Source organism: Crinia signifera, chromosome 3 (assembly GCF_055691185.1).
Source record: "Crinia signifera chromosome 3, ASM5569118v1, whole genome shotgun sequence".
NCBI lineage: Eukaryota > Metazoa > Chordata > Amphibia > Anura > Myobatrachidae > Crinia > Crinia signifera.
The window spans coordinates 18,466,909-18,488,310 of record NC_139219.1 but is presented as its reverse complement, the minus strand read 5'-3'; the positions used below and the strand labels follow the sequence as shown (position 1 = coordinate 18,488,310).

At 47.6% G+C, this 21,402-nt stretch overlaps 1 protein-coding gene across 1 annotated transcript; it reads right to left on the bottom strand.

Moving 5' to 3' along the window:
• Window positions 1–4,135: 4,135 nt before the first annotated feature.
• Window positions 4,136–15,821, bottom strand: LOC146063228 (lactoylglutathione lyase-like). The gene is made up of 6 exons (XM_083175426.1): window positions 15,667–15,821; window positions 8,512–8,594; window positions 8,108–8,248; window positions 6,772–6,836; window positions 6,024–6,113; window positions 4,136–4,699 (listed from the first exon to the last, which is right to left on the bottom strand). Exons 1-6 carry the CDS (start codon window positions 15,751–15,753, stop codon window positions 4,611–4,613), a joined length of 555 nt encoding a protein of 184 aa, XP_083031552.1. The 5' UTR covers window positions 15,754–15,821; the 3' UTR covers window positions 4,136–4,610.
• Window positions 15,822–21,402: the final 5,581 nt, after the last annotated feature.

Genomic DNA, 21,402 nt, shown 5'->3' with positions numbered 1-21,402 from the left:
GCCTCTGGTATTTGGGCTCCACAACAACTGAATCTCTTGACCTTGTCTATATACTTCCAGAAACACGCTGCTTACAGCTGTACACAATAAAATGGCCAGACTGTATACTCTAGGAACATATCTCACTTTTAAGGGGTGTACCCACTCTTCGCATTTGACAGGTTTTGGATTTGATTTTGCTTCTAGAAGCAAAATCAAATCGAAATCTAAAGCAGCCCATACACGCTGCTTTGTGGGCGTGCTTTCCGTGCTGTACTAGCACGGATCAAATCGCATTGCATTGCATGTGCACACGTTGTGCATGCAATGCGATGCGATTTGATGAGAACTAGGTACAAAAAGTATGTGCAAGCACATACTTTTTGTACTGTGCGATGAGGTGCGCGGGAGCGCGCACCTCAAAGCACACATCGGGTCAGCTCTCATAGCAGCGTGTATGGGCTGCTTAAAGCTTTTTAAGACACTTTCGATCTGCAATCGATTTGATGCGTCCTCCCGTTTTCTCTATATCGAAAAGAAAAAATAGATTGTGCAGTCAAGGAAATATCAAATTCAATCCAGTAAGTCGATTGTGTACACTGTACCTTGAATGTAAATCGAATTCGATATCGAATGGAAAAGTGCAGATCGAATGTGAAAGCAAAGGCCGGTACTTATGTATTATCTGGGCTCCCATGTTAAATGCATCCCATTTTTTCATACCCCTACTATCCAACTACGCATGGAGTTGATTGTATATAGTGTGGCGAGCGCAGCGAGCCACCGTGCCCGAAGCGTAGCGAGCGCCGCGGTCCCATAACAAAAACGGGAGCCCAGATATTACATAAGTACCCAAAGGCCAAATCGAAAATGGGTGGAATAGGGGAAATCGAAAGTAAATCGATAGGTGTGTACACACCTTTAGACCTGCAATGTGGTAACCTGGCAGATCAGAGGCAGCAATTAACATGGCAGTAATTATAGTGTTACAGGGCAGCAGGGATTGTTATTGTTTATTTATAAATCACCATAGCGACACTCAGCACTGAAACCTAATAAACATTAATTTCCTAAGTAGCAACTTGACAAGAGAGGAAATTAAATAAGGGCAGAGCAGTTGGTCTCAATCTTCCTCTTCCCTGCCTGGGGTGTCGCTGTCTGCTTCTAGCACAGTGTGGTCTGTATATCAGCACTGATATGCAAAACCAGACCTGTTCTAGAAACACCACAGCAGACAGCGACACCCCAGGCAGGGAAGATGAACTGCATGGGTTTTCAAATATGACGGGTGCTAGAATGAAATTATACTAAAAATATATGAAAATAAAGTAAATCATGTTTACCAGTCACTGTTCAAACAAGGAACAAAACATTGTGATTACACCCAAATTGTCCGATAGTCGTTGTTCTGCACTGCCTTGTATACCCAGCTTTAGGTTCAGCTATGTGGTGGTAGACAGGGTTGTTATTGGCAGGTGTAATGATTGGTTGCCACCAGCACTGGTTTCACCTATTACACCAACCAGAAATGACTTTATTTGGTCCTGAACCACCAACCCATGACACCCCTGCAAGTACCCCGTAGAACCCAATGAGTAGAAGAGATTACAATGTAGTGATGAAGGTGTCCATTGTGGAATCATTGCACTTCTGTTCTGCAATCAGAAACTAATGTGAGTCTGCTATTGGTGCACCCACATAGCACATACTCCTGGCTTTCAGGCAGTGTAGAGGTACTGTAGGAATGTTTGGGGCATATTCGTTTTTTTTTCTGGCACACCAACAACATAAGGAAACATAAGGCAAAGGTACGGGCCCATTAGACTCTCCCGTCATGCGGTCACCTGTAGAACCAGCTACTGCACTTATTTTCAAAAAAGACAAATGTTTCCTGTGGTTAATATACAAGTAACTGTGAACCTGGCAGTGCATAATGTTATATTTTTGCATGCAGGTTAAATACTGGCTGCTGTTGCATGCAGCGCACAACATACTGTTCAGATTCCAATCTACACTGCAATATAGATCTGACTGATTGTAGACCTATCAACTGGAACCAGTGTCTAGATAGACAGAGTACAGATACTGTAGAGCCGTCTTCATCTAGCCCTTCAATAGGATTAAGTGGCCAGACTTAAGGCCCCCATACACTAGGGCGACTTGTCCTTAGGACAAGTCGCCCCTGACTTCCCCCTGAGCTTCCCCGGCTGCTCCCCGGGGGAGCTTGATTAGATTGGCACTTGATGTGCCATTTTTTACATGTGATAAATCGTCTCGATTTATCACATGTAAAAAACCCGGGGAGCAGGGGGGGGCTACAGAGGTGGGAGCTGGTGGGAGCAGGGGGGCTGGGGACGCTGCGGGGGACAGGTCTGTGTCCCCCGCTGCTGGGGACGCTGCGGGGGACAGCGTCTGTGCGGCGAGGCGGTAGAGGGAGCAGGGGGGCTGGGGATGCTGCGGGGGACACGTCTGTGTCCCCCGCTGCTGGGGACAGCGTCTGTGCGGCAGAGGGAGCAGGGGGGCTGGGGACGCTGCGGGGGACACAGGCGGCATAGAGCCGGGCAGGGGGAGCCGGCGGGTGCTGTCAGTGCTAGAAAAAAAAAAGCCTATACAATGAATGGGCAGCCTGTGATTGGCTGAGCGCTCTCTCAGCCAATTGCTGACTGGCTAAGAGAGCGCTCAGCCAATCACAGGCCGCCCATGCATTGTATGGGCTTTTTTTTTTTATTCAATACTGACAGCTCCCGCCGGCTCCCCCTGCCCGGCTCTATGCCGCCTGTGTCCCCCGCAGCGTCCCCAGCCCCCCCTGCTCCCTCTACCGCCTTGCCGCCCCACTAGGTCCCAAGTCGGGTGGTCGGATGTGCAGCAGGTCCAACCACCCGACGCAGATCCGATGCGCACGGGACCGCGCATCGGATCTGAGGGGACATCAAAACTAGCCGATTTTGGTCCGATTTCGGCCAGATCCGACTGATATCTGACCAAAATCGGCTAGTGTATGGGGGCCTTTAGGGGCAGATGTATTAAGCCTTAACAAGAGATAAATTCAAGGGTGATAAGGAGAGATAAACGTCCAGCCAATCAGCTCCTTACTGACTTTTTTCAAACACAGGCTGTAACATGGCAGTTGGCAGGTGATTGGCTGGACGTTTATCTCTCCTTATCACCCTTGCATTTATCTCTTGTTAAGGCTTAATACATCTGCCCCTAAGGCCCTTATTTAGATCTGATCGCAGTACAAATTTGTTCTCAAAATGGACAAAACCATGTGCACTGCAGGTGGGGCAGATGTAACAGAAGGCTAGTTGAAGAAGGCTCCAAAGGTCAACATGCAATAGGTAGACAGGGTCAAAAGGTCAACATGCAATAGGTAGACAGGGTCACCTATTGACTGTCTATCTAGAACCTGTCTATCTAATAATCCACAAACGCTTGGATGCACCCCTCCAAAATGTCTGCACATTTGTACTCTTTTCAGATCACAAATCCTGGGTCACACCTGGGATCAAGACAAGGGTTCGTCCCGTGAGCAACCCAGCATTTGCTGTGTGAAAGCTCCCATCAGTGACCCGGTTTATTGCACTCTCCAAGCCCTGCCTCCTCTATAGTGTGTACGAGACCCGGTTAACCATTCACACTGTACTGCAACCCGGGTCACAGCCGTGTTCAACCCTGTTTGCGACCAGGGTTGAAATGCCAAATTGCTCAATCCTTGACATGTGGCACTTTCACACCACAGATCAACCCAGGCTAACATGGCAATAACCCGGGTTGATTTGGCGGTCTGAAAGGGGTATAACTCATATCCCCACCTGCTCCTACACAGGTGCTTGTCTATTTTCATTTACTACCACCTCAGGAGCAGTTCCTAAGTCCCTAGATCTGATTTATATATACACACATATACATATATACACACACACACACACACACACACACACACACACTGCCATGTTACAGGCTAGGTTAGGAGATGATTGGCTGATACGTTATCACTCTATCACCCTCCCACTTTATCACTTGTTAAGGCTTAATACATCTTCCCCATTATAACGTACACTTCTAGTCCGAATTACAATTTACAAATATAAACGTGCCGATTGCATACATCAGCGTTTCAGTGGAACATCTCTAAAAGCAAATAAAAGGACAAATCTAATTTTATTCAGGTTTTATTGGAAATTGATCACATGAATATCACAGTATTCAGTGTTAAAATCTAAGGTGCTTCCACTAAGGCACTAAATCCATTATAAATATCTGGTAATACTGGTGATTTACAAATCTGCTCAAGAACCAGTCTAGGTTAGGTACTGGAGGCTGGATAATACAGCGTGGAACCCACAGTTCGCTTTGATCTATGTAAAACTTATTAGCAGCGGTTGTCGTATACAAGCCTCTGATATAGGACTTGACAAGGGGGCAATTAGGGGTCACAGAAGGATAACTGCCTGGACGGTGCGCAGGATTTGGGGTAATGCATTGTACTTCTAGCCGCAGGATGTACGCCACATGGCCAGTGCATTATATCGAATTAATCTAGATTTTATGACCTCGTACTGGAATTTCTAAATGAAAACAAAGCTATATCCTCAGTTCTCGGGCACAGATGCTAACGGCAGAGATGCAGTTTAAACGATGGGCACCATGTTGTTAGGACTGAGAATCTCGATCCAGTATCCGTCAGGGTCTTGGACGAATGCTAAGCCTTTCATTTTACCTGAAAAAGAGACATCACACATCAATAGTTGCAACAGCCCCCAACATTAATCTGTAGACCACGCATTATTCTATAATAAGAAATATTAGGCAATAACTAAAATGCAGAAGAGGCCCGAATGCGTCTGCAAAGAAAAGTAGCAGTGCACAGAATAGCCACAAGAGATAGCAAGGGAACATACATAAAACGCAGATGGAATGAAATATGTATACAGTTACTAAATATAAAGCATCCAAATAAAATGTGATATAGGCCTCTGGGCATCTTCCCTATTGGGGAGCAATGGACAGTTCAAAGTGGGGGCACATGGCCCAGTAGGGGCGGAGAGCTGAAGGAAAACCTACCACTGATGCGTTGTGCTGCAATTTTGACAACATTTGGTAATCGGCCATACTTTAGCCGTGCTCCTCCATTTACACCTACAGTACTTCATTTGACGGTCAGCAAACCAGTCACTGTGGGTTGGACCACACTGTCATTGGACACTATAAGACGATCACAGAACCGGTATTTACCCTGACAGCTGCAGACAGACACTGTACCTACAGGGCCACGTGCTGTCCCATATGGAAGATGCCCAGAGGCCTAGACTGCGTGGACGTCAATTGTTTTTAAATATTAAGAATTCATTTGGCTGCTTTATATTTACTAAATTTATTAATTGTCAGTAAAAAATGCATTTTATTTTTTCGTCACTGATACTTAGTAGTTATGAGAGTAGAGTCCCCGTTAGGCTGTTTTAGTGGGGCGCTGCGCCCTGCCTGATTTTTAAAGAGCAAAATGCGCCCTGCCTGGCTAGCAGCGCCCCGCTAAAACAGCCTAGTGCCTGCCCCGGCTGTGTACACGGGGAAGCGCAGCGCCGCCTTAGACGGCAACTTTGGCAGGGCCGGACCAGCCCCCTTTAGTGACGGCGGCGGCCGGGCCCGCCCCCTTTAGTGACCCGGTCCGTCCCCCGCTAAGTTAGAGTGAACACTATGAATGTTAGCCATCTGTGCACGGTGTTTTACTTGTGTGTAGAATATGGATTGTGCAGACAAGACTATGCTTTATTTACCAGCGGTGTGACAGAACCACCATATACACAGATGTAGCCACACTCATTTAGGCTACATCATGTGACAGCAATGCTGCTAAGTGGGTGAGCATCAAAGTCGCACTCACAGGTTGCAATCTATTAGCCTACAGTCTGGCACCGTGAGTTGCGTGTGCAACTGGGCAGATGCCAGGTAGCCATGATGAGCCTGACTACATCTATGGGTCTCTGTTTTTGCCACAGGAATGCAGCCACTTGGTAAAAATACCAAAGCAGACACTTAATAGTTACCATCATCTGGTTTCTTCACAAATGTGACTCCAAGCTCCTCGAACCTCTTGCAGGCAGCGTAAACATCAGGGACTGCGATACCTATGTGACCTGCAGGGGGCGACAGTTGGGGAGAGCATTGAGCTGAGTGATCATGGATGATGAGGATGATCGTGGAGGAGAACTGACTCCTTTACTTGGCAGCACATTTCCGATTTAGTTCTACCCTGTAGGAGAAGAGTCAATTCTGCACTAGTTTCCAATCAGGAGACTCAGGAGCAATGCAATTGTTCACTATAAAAACACCCCATTGGGACTTTTTTCTTTAATAGCCTGCACACACTGTGTATTAGATAGTGCGCGGTCTATTTTCTGTAGGTGTAGAATTTTATGTCATACTTAAAATAAAATTAGGAACATAAAAATGGTAATAGGATGTCTCACCACATAACAGACCCGAAGGTCGACCTACAAATACAATTTACAATCATTTTATTTACTAATAAGAAACTTTTGGCTTCGGTGTGGAAGAAAAAAAAAAAAATACTGTTACTCTAGGGCACCATGATGCAAAGAAGACTGGGAACCACTAGCCTAGGGGAGGGGGAAGGACTCTGGCTTAGGGACGATTAGGTCCTGAGGGTCCCTTCATTTCATGTGCCGTTACCATAAACGCAGGATTATATTTATTCATCGTCAATCTCCATAGAGCAAAAGGATGACTACGTCAAAACAAATACCAGAGAAGGGGTTTCTTCTGCCAACGTACCATATCCTCGAGGGTCCGAGTTGCCATTATGATATGGTTTCTCGTCATGCTCAGTACCCCAGTTGCTGCGGAGCACGAAAACATTGAGTCAACATTTGTAATTATACATTTATAAAGACATGCACAAAGACACCGTCAGCCGGGTTCCCGACGGCCACCCGCTTTTTTCCCTCGTGGGGGTCCACGACCCCCATAGAGGGAGAATAGAATAGGTGACTCACGTAGCCACTGTGCCCACAGCGTGGCGAGCGCAGCGAGCTTAGTTGTGCTCACCATGCTGTCTAGGTCCGGCCAGTCGGGATCCCGACGTCAGGCTAATGACTGTCAGGATCCCGACTGTCGGACCTCTGTACCACACCATTCAGATTCGACTTTTTTCATATCTGTTTTGTCGAAAACGGCAACAGATTGTCGGAGTCACAGCTGTTTTAACAATATGCAGCCATTTTCGACGATCCATGGACTTTCCAACACTCGACAGCCGCAACATTGAATTCCGACTTTCCGGATGTCCTCAAAGTCGATATCCCGGATTGAATTACCCCCATATCCAGAAACAGCTTTATGCTGGATACCCAGATAATAGAAATGAACATGATTAATGGATGATAATGAAACATGGATGAAATGCACAGAGGAAAGAGAAAGTAATAATGTAGTAACAGTTGCCAGAAGATCCTCCCACACAACACGGCTCCAACCAATGGGAGACAAGTGTAATATGCAAGTCAGTTATTATGTACCACTTAATCCTGATGTGGCCGGGCCTCCTCCGCCCTGCAGTGGTATATGAATTAGTTCTAATTAGGCAATTATTCCGGTTTAGTCATTAATTTGTATTAATTAGTAAAGCGCATTAACACCTAGTAATAAGGATACAATTTATCACTGTAATGTAATAAATTGTTGCTGTTTAGACATTAACCCTTTGGGTTCAGTAACCCTATGAAAATGATGCATTATCTATTATCGTTTATTTATATGGCGCCACAAGGGTTCCGCAGCGCCTAATACATAAATGAGTAAAAAAGAAAAGTAACATTTTAAGACAATTTAGGAAAAGTACATGGAAAGTAAAGACCTTTGCTTGAGGGGACAGGACACTGAAGCAATTTTGTTGAGTGGTTGAGATATATTCTAAGAAGAGCACACGAGGAGAGAGGGCCCTGCTCGTGAGAACTTACATTCTAAATGGGAGGGGCAGACGGACAGGAGTGACACAGAATGGGGTAGCCGCCCTTTCCTCTACAGATGTCATAGAGATACATGGTAACCATTTCCCAGCAGCCCAGTCTTCTGTACTGCTGCAATAATGATCATCAGCTTCTGAACTTACTGCGTCAGCTCAAGGGTGGCTTTACGGGAGAACGTCCAGGCCGTCCTCTCCTTTATGTCTTCCGGGATGTCTTTCTTGTCCTCGTAGCCCATGAAATATAGTGAGAACTTCATTGAGGGGAAATCCAGCTTCTGCAGGAGGCTGAGATGCGGGAACACAACACAATGAAGAGATTTACACACCCCCTATGAAGTTATAGTCCGATTATCGGACAGAAATTCTCCGACCGCTATAATCAATGTGTGTAATTAAGCAACACACATAACTAAAGCTAAATATTTGTTTCAAATAAGTAAAATGCACACTGGTTAATTAAAAGTAGAGATGTGCCTAATGCGATCTGATTGGCTATAAGCTGCTGATAATAAGTTCCATAAGTCAAGGACTACGCTGTTTTTACTTACGTCATGCCAAGGCAATTGGTGTAGAAAGGGAGGGACTTCTGGGGATCCTTAATTCTCAGCATGGTTTGTTGCATCATAAAATCCTACAAAGTATGATGGGAATAAAATCATTTTAATTAGAGTGCAATCAGATGGATCATCCAGCAGTGGACACCTGTAATTATCCCCGACTACCTCTGCTTAGCTACCGTACTTTACACCTCATCATGATGCTTTCATGTAGTACTGTACAAATTAGGTTGGTGAAACAGAATATGACGCAGTCTCTACAACAGGGGTAGCCCCCTGCCTGGGTTATGATCCACAATATCATACTGTTCTGCAAAAACTAGAGGACCAAAAACCTGCGGCCAGACTTACACCAAATCAGATAATGCACACCAGAAAGGTGACTATATTATTATATCAGTGTCTATTATTCACAGCTAAGACTAAGGTGGACAGGTCATCTACACAAAAGTAACAGGAGACACAGATATCTGCATAGACCACGCACAGCTCAACATGTTACGGTCATGCAACCAGCATCTTGTGCTGAAGCATACGGAGCGTGCCCCTGAGGAAATAACATCCCATGACATTACCAGGCTGATACCTTACGGTATATTGGCTGTGAGTGGTCACATGTCCCCAACAGTAAAGTAGTCTCTAAGGAGTAGGGCATAATACACAGTACAGCAGTCTATAAGGAGTAGGGCCTAAAATACGCAGTACAGCAGTCTCTAAGGAGTAGGGCATAATACGCAGTACAGCAGTCTATAAAGAGTAGGGCATAATGCGCAGTACAGCAGTCTATAAAGAGTAGGGCATAATGCGCAGTACAGCAGTCTATAAAGAGTAGGGCATAATGCGCAGTACAGCAGTCTATAGGGAGTGTAGGGCATAATGCGCAGTACAGCAGTCTATAGGGAGTAGGGCATAATGCGCAGTACAGCAGTCTATAAGGAGTAGGGCATAATGCGCAGTACAGCAGTCTATAAAGAGTAGGGCATAATGCGCAGTACAGCAGTCTATAAAGAGTAGGGCATAATGCGCAGTACAGCAGTCTATAAAGAGTAGGGCATAATGCGCAGTACAGCAGTCTATAAAGAGTAGGGCATAATGCGCAGTACAGCAGTCTATAGGGAGTAGGGCATAATGCGCAGTACAGCAGTCTATAAAGAGTAGGGCATAATGCGCAGTACAGCAGTCTATAGGAGTAGGGCATAATGCGCAGTACAGCAGTCTATAGGAGTAGGGCATAATGCGCAGTACAGCAGTCTATACTGAGTAAGGCATAATACGCAGTACAGCAATCTATACGGAGTAAGGCATAATACGCAGTACAGCAGTCTATACGGAGTAGGGCATAATACGCAGTACAGCAGTCTATACGGAGTAGGGCATAATACGCAGTACAGCAGTCTATACGGAGTAGGGCATAATGCGCAGTACAGCAGTCTATAAGGAGTAGGGCATAATGCGCAGTACAGTAATCTATAAGGAGTAGGGCATAATGCGCAGTACAGCAGTCTATACGGAGTAAGGCATAATACGCAGTACAGCAGTCTATACGGATTAGGACATAATACGCAGTACAGCAGTCTATACGGAGTAGTGTATAATGCGCAGTACAGCCGTCTAAACGGCGTAGGGCATAATGCGCAGTACAGCAGCTTATACAGAGTAGGGCATAATGCGCAGTACAGCAGTCTATAAGGAGTAGGGCATAATGCGCAGTACAGCAGTCTATAAGGAGTAGGGCATAATGCGCAGTACAGCAGTCTATAAGGAGTAGGGCATAATGCGCAGTACAGCAGTCTATAAGGAGTAGGGCATAATGCGCAGTACAGCAGTCTATAAGGAGTAGGGCATAATGCGCAGTACAGCAGTCTATAAAGAGTAGGGCATAATGCGCAGTACAGCAGTCTATAAAGAGTAGGGCATAATGCGCAGTACAGCAGTCTATAAAGAGTAGGGCATAATGCGCAGTACAGCAGTCTATAGGGAGTGTAGGGCATAATGCGCAGTACAGCAGTCTATAGGGAGTAGGGCATAATGCGCAGTACAGCAGTCTATAAGGAGTAGGGCATAATGCGCAGTACAGCAGTCTATAAAGAGTAGGGCATAATGCGCAGTACAGCAGTCTATAAAGAGTAGGGCATAATGCGCAGTACAGCAGTCTATAAAGAGTAGGGCATAATGCGCAGTACAGCAGTCTATAAAGAGTAGGGCATAATGCGCAGTACAGCAGTCTATAGGGAGTAGGGCATAATGCGCAGTACAGCAGTCTATAAAGAGTAGGGCATAATGCGCAGTACAGCAGTCTATAGGAGTAGGGCATAATGCGCAGTACAGCAGTCTATAGGAGTAGGGCATAATGCGCAGTACAGCAGTCTATACTGAGTAAGGCATAATACGCAGTACAGCAATCTATACGGAGTAAGGCATAATACGCAGTACAGCAGTCTATACGGAGTAGGGCATAATACGCAGTACAGCAGTCTATACGGAGTAGGGCATAATACGCAGTACAGCAGTCTATACGGAGTAGGGCATAATGCGCAGTACAGCAGTCTATAAGGAGTAGGGCATAATGCGCAGTACAGCAATCTATAAGGAGTAGGGCATAATGCGCAGTACAGCAGTCTATACGGAGTAAGGCATAATACGCAGTACAGCAGTCTATACGGATTAGGACATAATACGCAGTACAGCAGTCTATACGGAGTAGTGTATAATGCGCAGTACAGCCGTCTAAACGGCGTAGGGCATAATGCGCAGTACAGCAGCTTATACAGAGTAGGGCATAATGCGCAGTACAGCAGTCTATAAGGAGTAGGGCATAATGCGCAGTACAGCAGTCTATAAGGAGTAGGGCATAATGCGCAGTACAGCAGTCTATAAGGAGTAGGGCATAATGCGCAGTACAGCAGTCTATACGGAGTAGGGCATAATGCGCAGTACAGCAGTCTATAAGGAGTAGGGCATAATGCGCAGTACAGCAGTCTATAGGGAGTAGGGCATAATGCGCAGTACAGCAGTCTATAGGGAGTAGGGCATAATGCGCAGTACAGCAGTCTATAGGGAGTAGGGCATAATGCGCAGTACAGCAGTCTATAAGGAGTAGGGCATAATGCGCAGTACAGCAGTCTATAGGGAGTAGGGCATAATGCGCAGTACAGCAGTCTATAAGGAGTAGGGCATAATGCGCAGTACAGCAGTCTATAGGGAGTAGGGCATAATGCGCAGTACAGCAGTCTATAAGGAGTAGGGCATAATGCGCAGTACAGCAGTCTATAGGGAGTAGGGCATAATGCGCAGTACAGCAGTCTATAAGGAGTAGGGCATAATGCGCAGTACAGCAGTCTATAAGGAGTAGGGCATAATGCGCAGTACAGCAGTCTATAGGGAGTAGGGCATAATGCGCAGTACAGCAGTCTATAAGGAGTAGGGCATAATGCGCAGTACAGCAGTCTATAAGGAGTAGGGCATAATGCGCAGTACAGCAGTCTATAGGGAGTAGGGCATAATGCGCAGTACAGCAGTCTATAAGGAGTAGGGCATAATGCGCAGTACAGCAGTCTATAAGGAGTAGGGCATAATGCGCAGTACAGCAGTCTATAAGGAGTAGGGCATAATGCGCAGTACAGCAGTCTATAGGGAGTAGGGCATAATGCGCAGTACAGCAGTCTATAGGGAGTAGGGCATAATGCGCAGTACAGCAGTCTATAGGGAGTAGGGCATAATGCGCAGTACAGCAGTCTATAGGGAGTAGGGCATAATGCGCAGTACAGCAGTCTATAGGGAGTAGGGCATAATGCGCAGTACAGCAGTCTATAAGGAGTAGGGCATAATGCGCAGTACAGCAGTCTATAGGGAGTAGGGCATAATGCGCAGTACAGCAGTCTATAAGGAGTAGGGCATAATGCGCAGTACAGCAGTCTATAGGGAGTAGGGCATAATGCGCAGTACAGCAGTCTATAAGGAGTAGGGCATAATGCGCAGTACAGCAGTCTATAAGGAGTAGGGCATAATGCGCAGTACAGCAGTCTATAAGGAGTAGGGCATAATGCGCAGTACAGCAGTCTATAAGGAGTAGGGCATAATGCGCAGTACAGCAGTCTATAAGGAGTAGGGCATAATGCGCAGTACAGCAGTCTATAGGGAGTAGGGCATAATGCGCAGTACAGCAGTCTATAAGGAGTAGGGCATAATGCGCAGTACAGCAGTCTATAAGGAGTAGGGCATAATGCGCAGTACAGCAGTCTATAAGGAGTAGGGCATAATGCGCAGTACAGCAGTCTATAGGGAGTAGGGCATAATGCGCAGTACAGCAGTCTATAGGGAGTAGGGCATAATGCGCAGTACAGCAGTCTATAGGGAGTAGGGCATAATGCGCAGTACAGCAGTCTATAAGGAGTAGGGCATAATGCGCAGTACAGCAGTCTATAAGGAGTAGGGCATAATGCGCAGTACAGCAGTCTATAAGGAGTAGGGCATAATGCGCAGTACAGCAGTCTATAAGGAGTAGGGCATAATGCGCAGTACAGCAGTCTATAAGGAGTAGGGCATAATGCGCAGTACAGCAGTCTATAAGGAGTAGGGCATAATGCGCAGTACAGCAGTCTATAGGGAGTAGGGCATAATGCGCAGTACAGCAGTCTATAAGGAGTAGGGCATAATGCGCAGTACAGCAGTCTATAAGGAGTAGGGCATAATGCGCAGTACAGCAGTCTATAAGGAGTAGGGCATAATGCGCAGTACAGCAGTCTATAGGGAGTAGGGCATAATGCGCAGTACAGCAGTCTATAAGGAGTAGGGCATAATGCGCAGTACAGCAGTCTATAGGGAGTAGGGCATAATGCGCAGTACAGCAGTCTATAAGGAGTAGGGCATAATGCGCAGTACAGCAGTCTATAGGGAGTAGGGCATAATGCGCAGTACAGCAGTCTATAAGGAGTAGGGCATAATGCGCAGTACAGCAGTCTATAAGGAGTAGGGCATAATGCGCAGTACAGCAGTCTATAGGGAGTAGGGCATAATGCGCAGTACAGCAGTCTATAAGGAGTAGGGCATAATGCGCAGTACAGCAGTCTATAAGGAGTAGGGCATAATGCGCAGTACAGCAGTCTATAAGGAGTAGGGCATAATGCACAGTACAGCAGTCTATAAGGAGTAGGGCATAATGCACAGTACAGCAGTCTATAAGGAGTAGGGCATAATGCGCAGTACAGCAGCCTATACGGAGTAGGGCATAATACGCAGTACAGCAGTTTATAAGGAGTAGGGCATAATGCGCAGTACAGCAGTCTATAGGGAGTAGGGCATAATACGCAGTACAGCAGTTTATAAGGAGTAGGGCATAATGCGCAGTACAGCAGTCTATAAGAAGTAGGGCATAATACACAATACAATAGTCTATAAGGAGTAGGGCATAATACACAGTATAATAGTCTATAAGGAGTAGGGCATAATATAGCTAGAAGGGTGTATAGTACTTTATAAAGAACAGGGTGTAGTACACAGTATAGTAGTATAGGTAGCAGGGTGTAATACACATAGTACTATATAAGGAGCAGGGGTGTAATACACAGAACAGTAGTATAGGTAGCAGGGTGTAATACACATAGTACTATATAAGGAGCAGGGGTGTAATACACAGAACAGTAGTATAGGTAGCAGGGTGTAATACACATAGTACTATATAAGGTGCAGGGGTGTAATACACAGAACAGTAGTATAGGTAGCAGGGTGTAATACACATAGTACTATATAAGGAGCAGGGGTGTATTGCACAGATCAGTAGTATAGGTAGCAGGGTGTGATACACATAGTACTATATAAGGAGCAGGGGTGTAATACACAGAACAGTAGTATAGGTAGCAGGGTGTAATACACATAGTACTATATAAGGAGCAGGGGTGTATTGCACAGAACAGTAGTATAGGTAGCAGGGTGTAATACACAAAGTACTATATAAGGAGCAGGGGTGTAATACACAGATCAGTAGTATAGGTAGCAGGGTGTAATACACATAGTACTATATAAGGAGCAGGGGTGTATTGCACAGAACAGTAGTATAGGTAGCAGGGTGTAATACACATAGTACTATATAAGGAGCAGGGGTGTAATACACAGATCAGTAGTATAGGTAGCAGGGTGTAATACACATAGTACTATATAAGGAGCAGGGGTGTATTGCACAGAACAGTAGTATAGGTAGCAGGGTGTAATACACAAAGTACTATATAAGGAGCAGGGGTGTAATACACAGATCAGAGTAGTATAGGTAGCAGGGTGTAATACACATAGTACTATATAAGGAGCAGGGGTGTATTGCACAGAACAGTAGTATAGGTAGCAGGGCCAGGGTGTAATACACATAGTACTATATAGGTGCAGGGGTGTAACACACATATAAGGGTATGGGTAAAATCCGGAATCGGATAAGACACCGGAATGCCGGACTGGACTTCAAACTCTGCTTTCCGGAGCATGTAGTATCCGGTCCGGGGGTGTCCTGTCCGGGGGTGCTCCATCTGATGGGGCTGCTCTGACACCTGTAACCTGGGAGAGGAGAGGGGGGAGAATACAGCCTCACCGCATGGTCCGGGGGTGTAATAAAAACTGGAACGGTCCAGACCACACGGGGAGGCTGTAATCTCCCCTTCCCCATGTCCCTGGTGTGAGCAATCACAGGCATCCCCCCGGACAAGACACCCCCCGGATGGGACACCCCTCGGACCAGACACTATAAGCTCCGGAATGCAGAGTTTGATGTCTGGTCCGGCGTTCCGGTGTCTTATCCGGGTCCGGTTTTTACTTAGTCCCCACATATAAGTAGTATAGAGCAGGGTGTGCCAATGCTGTATAATACAAAGTCCACCACCGTTCTGAAAATAAAAAAACCACAGGCTTACACCTGCAGACTAGTGCTGTGACATAGGTGGGATGGATCATACCATAGGAGAACATACATTACGTATACTGTAGCTAGATGGAACAGTAATACACTGTAGTACTAGTTATCCGGAGCAGGGTGTAATATACAGTATAGCACTATATATACAGGGGACAGCGTGTAATACAGTGTGTTTATATATACAGGGAGAAGGCGGAGTGCAACACTATACAGGGACTATACAGCAGCAGCCGGGCGGTCAGCGCAGGTACCTTGGTGTCCGGTGACGGGTCACTGCAGGCGCTATAGGCCGCCTCATCGCTGAGGCCTTTCAGCTCCTGCTGTGCCTCCGTCGCCATGTCTGCCTCAGACACACCCTCCCCTCCGAGCCCTGCCACCTAATGACGTTACGATGCACCGCCCACCTGCTGCCAATCACATCAACTCACCATAGAGGGCGGAGCTAAAGTTACCTGGCTGCCATGAGTAACCGCGCGTACCACACCCACTTCTGCCAATCACCCTTCGCCCCACCCAGCTGCTGGCAATCAGCTGCTGCCCCGCCCATCTGCTGGCAATCACAGTTGCCCTTGCAGCATGTATATAACCTTTAATGGCCATAATGTAACTTTTTTTCCCAGAGAGAACAGGGGAGACCGGTCAGAGGTGGGGCTCCTGTCTACTTGCAGGGGGCAGTAGGTGTATGTGTGTCATGTGATGGGAGGTGAGAACAACCCAGGTGCCAAACAGGTGTCTCACAGGTACAGTATGTAGGTGTGACAGCAGTGAGATGTTGGACTCGCAGTGAGGGTGTTCTGTGGACCCAATATATGTTATAATAATTTACAATATAAAGTTTCTACATTAAATAAAACTTGTGTTGTTATTATTATTACTGTGTAAAACACGGGTGTCAAACACAAGGCCCGCGGCCCAAATCCGGCCCACCAGACCTCGTCATGTGGCCTGCGCAGCCGCCGCCACCCACCCCCGCCTGGCACCGATTACATTACTGTGGGAAGCCATCACAGTGTGAGTGTCACATCACATTCAGTGACACTCACATGAGGACTCGAGACTGAGACATACCTAACAATGTGAGGAAGCCGGGTGACACAGTCACTCCGCCGCGGCGCTCGCTGGGAGGAGGAGGGAGGCAGGACAGTGGACACAGACTTGTTAGTGTCACTGTGTGACGTGCCCGACTCCTCCCCGGCTCCTTCTGCGGGCAGCGGCTACGGCGCTGCCATGTGTGACACACGCCCGCCTGACAGCAGTGCCAGTGACACCGTGACGTGCATGCTGCTGCGGCTGCCTGTCGGACTTGGACGCCGGCCCGGCGGTGAGCTGCCTCCTGCCTGTGGTGCCGCGCTGCGCAGCAGTGGCATCAGTTGGTTCAGTATATTAACTGTAAGTTCGGCAGTGGGGTGGGCACAGTTGTGTTGTCTCTTGTTGTCCAGACCAGTCTGTCCAGTCCAGAGTCCGTGGCCGGGCAGGCAGAGAGCCAGGCCAGCAGCACACAGCCGCAGCCTGAGCCCACAAATCTGCAGTGCGGCTGCCTGTGTCTAGGGTCATTATCATTATCTGTCCCACTGTCACCACCAGTCCAGAACTCTAGCAAGAGTCCTGCGAACCCAGAGGCCCAGGTCACCTGCTGGGCGATCTGACGTCACGTCACTGTGCCCTGTCTCAGGCCCCCAGCCAATCTCCCTGCTAGTTATTACTTACATTATTACAAAAAACAGTAATAATTGAATGCAGTGACAATAATTTATGATAATAAAGAGTGGACACATAGTCCTACAGATACAACCGGCCCTTTGAGGTTGACCAAACTGCCGATGCGGCCCCCCGATGAATTTGAGTTTGACACCCCTGGCACTGTAAAATGTTTTTGTTTTCTTTGCACTTTCTTGCCTGGGTCCATGTAAGAAGGATCAATGCTTAATTATAGTGGCTAGAGAGACACAGACAGGAACATTTATTAAGATGTGAGTTCTATGTAAGATGCAATGTTGCCCACCAATCAGATTCCATCTATTGGCGGCACGACTAGATCAGGCTCCGCCCTGTTCTGGAGCATACAGATGGGGGACCAGCTGTATGCGGAGGCCTCCTGAGGAATTGCATTGGGGTGGGTAACCAGGCTGGCACTGAAGCTATGGCGGGCATATAGCAATATGGCTTCTTGCTGGTGCTTATTTTGAAAAATGATTTCAGGGTGATCGTGCAAATAACTCCTGGGCAGGGAGTTGTGGCGCAGTTCTGGAAGGGGCATGTACTGCTCTGCCCTTTATCTTCATTTATGGGTTATCTAATGCCCCACAGGAAGCTTTACAGCACTTACTAAACGTAGCGTATCCCCAGAGGTGCTAGGTGTATGGGTGTATCTAATACCCCACAGGAAGCAGCACTTACTAATCGTATCCCCAGAGGTGCTATGTGTATGGGTGTATCTAATGCCCAACAGGAAGCTTTACAGCACATACTAAGCATAGCGTATCCCCAGAGGTGCTAGGTGTATGGGTGTATCTAATACCCCACAGGAAGCAGCACTTACTAATCGTATCCCCAGAGGTGCTATGTGTATGGGTGATGCACAGCCAGAGGCTGAATAGTGTTTTAGGACTGAGGGAAAGAGCCAGCAAGGTCTGACACTTGTAGACATTTCTTAGATCCCAAAACTGGTTATCGCATCCATACCCATCCCAAAACCTGTTACCATATTCTGTACCCATCCCAAAAAGACTGTAATCATTACTCGGTCATCCGAAAATCTGTAGCTTTATCTGTACCCATCCGGAAAAAAAAAATATATATTACATACACGGTCCCTCTAAAATAAAACCAAATATAAAAGTCAGCATCATTTACTTACATCCCATTCATGTGGACTTTTGTGTTTAATGATTTGGCAGCAGTAGAAGACAATACACTCATTATTCTTACCTTATTAGTGGCATCTTCCATCCTATAGGAGCCCAAATAGGGTGAGGCTCACTGAGGATCCTCTGGTCAAATGAGTGGTCGGTCCAGACCTAACCTAGGGCCTTATTCTGGTTTGTGCGGCCGGAGCCGAATATGCGGCCAGGACCGTGCGTCCTAAACCCCGCCTTCCGTACGGATCGCTCACTCTGTCCGAATGCGGTAAGCCGCTGACCGCACGGAGCACGAGTGGATTTCTCATGTATACACCTACTCCATCTCAGGGAACCTCCCCCATCATTCGATGGTCGCATACCATCGAATGCAGGACCGAGTGGTCAGGCAGCTCCCGCGAGCTCAGACCACACGGACATTTTTCTGTGCAAAAGCAGGGATCTGGGCGGGCAGCTGACATCCAGAGATGTCATATGTCCGCCCCCTACACATGCGTCACGGCCGCATTACCATACGTACGCCCAGCATTTGCATGGGAACGCCTATGAAACGCGGGGTGTAAACATATGGTAATGAGCCCAAACAGCCCTTCACGCCCCTCTCCACCCCCTGCTCGTAGTGTAAACAATTCATGCGGAATTTGGACGTATGTCCCTTTCGCACATACGCAGATATGCCTCTGCACATGCGCAAACACAAAACATCAGCGGAACGAACGCAAGCGGACATATCCGCACCAACCAGAATAAGGGCCCTAATGAGATAATTCCTCCGCACAGACTGTGATTTCATCTCCAGGCACCATTTCTCTCTCTCCGCATCCACGGTTTAACCCTTTGTGCAAGTTAATATTTTCTCTCATTGAAGGTATGTAATTTTAAGGTGCCCATACACAATACAATATACCCACGCGTTTTGAATAGATCGTATCACATGCAATTTGCATGCAATTAGCGAGCAATGCGATCAGGAACTATTTAAAAAAGCACAGGCTGCAGAGACTTTATGTGCTGTGGGGTGGGATGCCTGCGGGAGCGCGCATCGCATCACATTGCACAGCAGCATTGTACCGTGTATGGGCACCTTTAGAATGATACAGCTTTGGGGTATCTTGCATCTGCTGCACACAGAGGGGCTGATTCAGCGGAGAGAGGAGTCTAAGTTGCACTGGGCATGTGCTGCGATGATCTGGACAGGGCAGTCACACTGAGAATATATTTACAAAGTGATTGACATTCGGGGACAGTTTGTGCATACCTCCCAACATGACCCATTCCAGGAGGGACACAATGCTCTGCTCCTGGACTTCCCTCTGAATGTATGATTGCTGACACCTGTTTTAAGCTGTGTACACACGGGGGAGATATATTGCTCAGCATCTCCTGTTCTTCAGCGACCAGAGATGGTCACTGATGAACAGGAGACTCTGCCGGGGAAGGAGGCAGGGGAACAGCTGATCGCAGGAGCAAGCTTCTGCGACCAGCGACCATCAGGGGCTGCACACGGGAGTGCGCACCTGGCCATTTATCGCCGACAGCCCTAACAAATCACTGGCAATATGATCGCTCAGAGACCATATTGCCAGCGATATGTGCTGAAATCGCCCCAGTGTTTACACAGCTTTAAACAGGTTAAGTGATAAGAAAGATGTTTCAACACAGGTGACGGCAATCATACATTAAGAGGGAAGTCCAGGAACAGAGCATTATGTCCCTCCGGGAGAGGGTCATGCTGGAGGTATGTAATAGGGGAGTGTCCTGATCCAGGTAACAAGACACACATATTTACCTCTCAAATGTCTGCCTAGACCAGGCATGTCCAACGTTGGCCCTCCAGATGTTGTGAAACTACACATCCCAGCATGCTTTGCAATAGTTTTAGCATTCTCTAATAGCAAAACTGTGGCAAAGCATGCTGGGATGTGTAGTTTCACAACATCTGGGGGGCCAACGTTCGACATGCCTGGCCTAGACCCTTGATGGCTAACCTTGACAGATGTTTTTAAACTACACATCCCAGCATGCTCAGTTTTGCTATTTTGGCCATGCTAAATCTGATGCAGAGCATGCTGGGATGTGTAGTTCAACAACAGCTGGAGGGTCAAGGTTAGCCCAGGGTTGCCGGATTCAGGGGGCACCCCCGCTGTCCCCCGGATCGCGGCATTATAATGCCGCAATCCTCAGGTCTCAGAGGAGGGGGCGGAGCTAAAATGACACAACCGCGTCATTTTAGCCCCGCCCCCTCCACGGAGATCCGTACATTTACTGGTTTAGCATCACGGGCGGGGCTTAGTGATGTCACGCTTAAGCCCTGCCCCCTGAGCGGCTGCTGAAACTCTCCTCTCCGGGCTTCTCCCGAAGAGGAGAATAACAAAGTCTGCAACCCTGGGTTAGCCATCAAGGGCCTAAACCATGGGTGGGCAATTATTTCAGCAGGGGGCCACTTAATACTTCCAGCAGATATTCAAGACATAGGGGGTGTGGTCACTCAAAAGGGGGTGTGTCTTTGAATGTATTGTAGCACACCCTATACCCCTTTTACACATCATGCAACACAATAGTAGGCCTCTTATACTTGCCCCTGTGGTATCCTCCGATCCCACTATTGTACCTGCCTTAGTGATAAGGAAAGTATGGGCATAATCAATGCAGGAGGTAACCCTCCCATGTTGTGTGTCTCTGGGTGAATGATATAGAGGACGCCCTGTGCGGCATGGCTGGGGTGAGATGCTGCAGCAAGCGGGTTACAGGGACAGACAGCAGGGCAATAAGCCCATTATGGAGACAGAGCCTGGCAGAGGGGCAATGCCCGAAGGTAGGAGGGATGGGGCCAGGCTACAGGACAGGTAATGCTGCTGGCTGCTTACCTTCTCCTTCTTGCCCGGGTTGCTGTGCTCCTCCGCCTTGCTGTCTCCCCCCAGTGACTGACTGCAGGGCTCCTTGTGACGACAACGATGGCGGCAGCGCTGCCCGATACCCCTGCCCCCCAACCACCCAGTAACAGAGCAGCGGGGATCCGCGGGCTGGGACTTCCTCAGCCGCTGGGCGATGCGGGGGGGGGGCGCAACCAGAGCGCAAGAGTGGATCACCGCAGCTCCTCCCCCACACCACCCAGCGTCTAACATCACA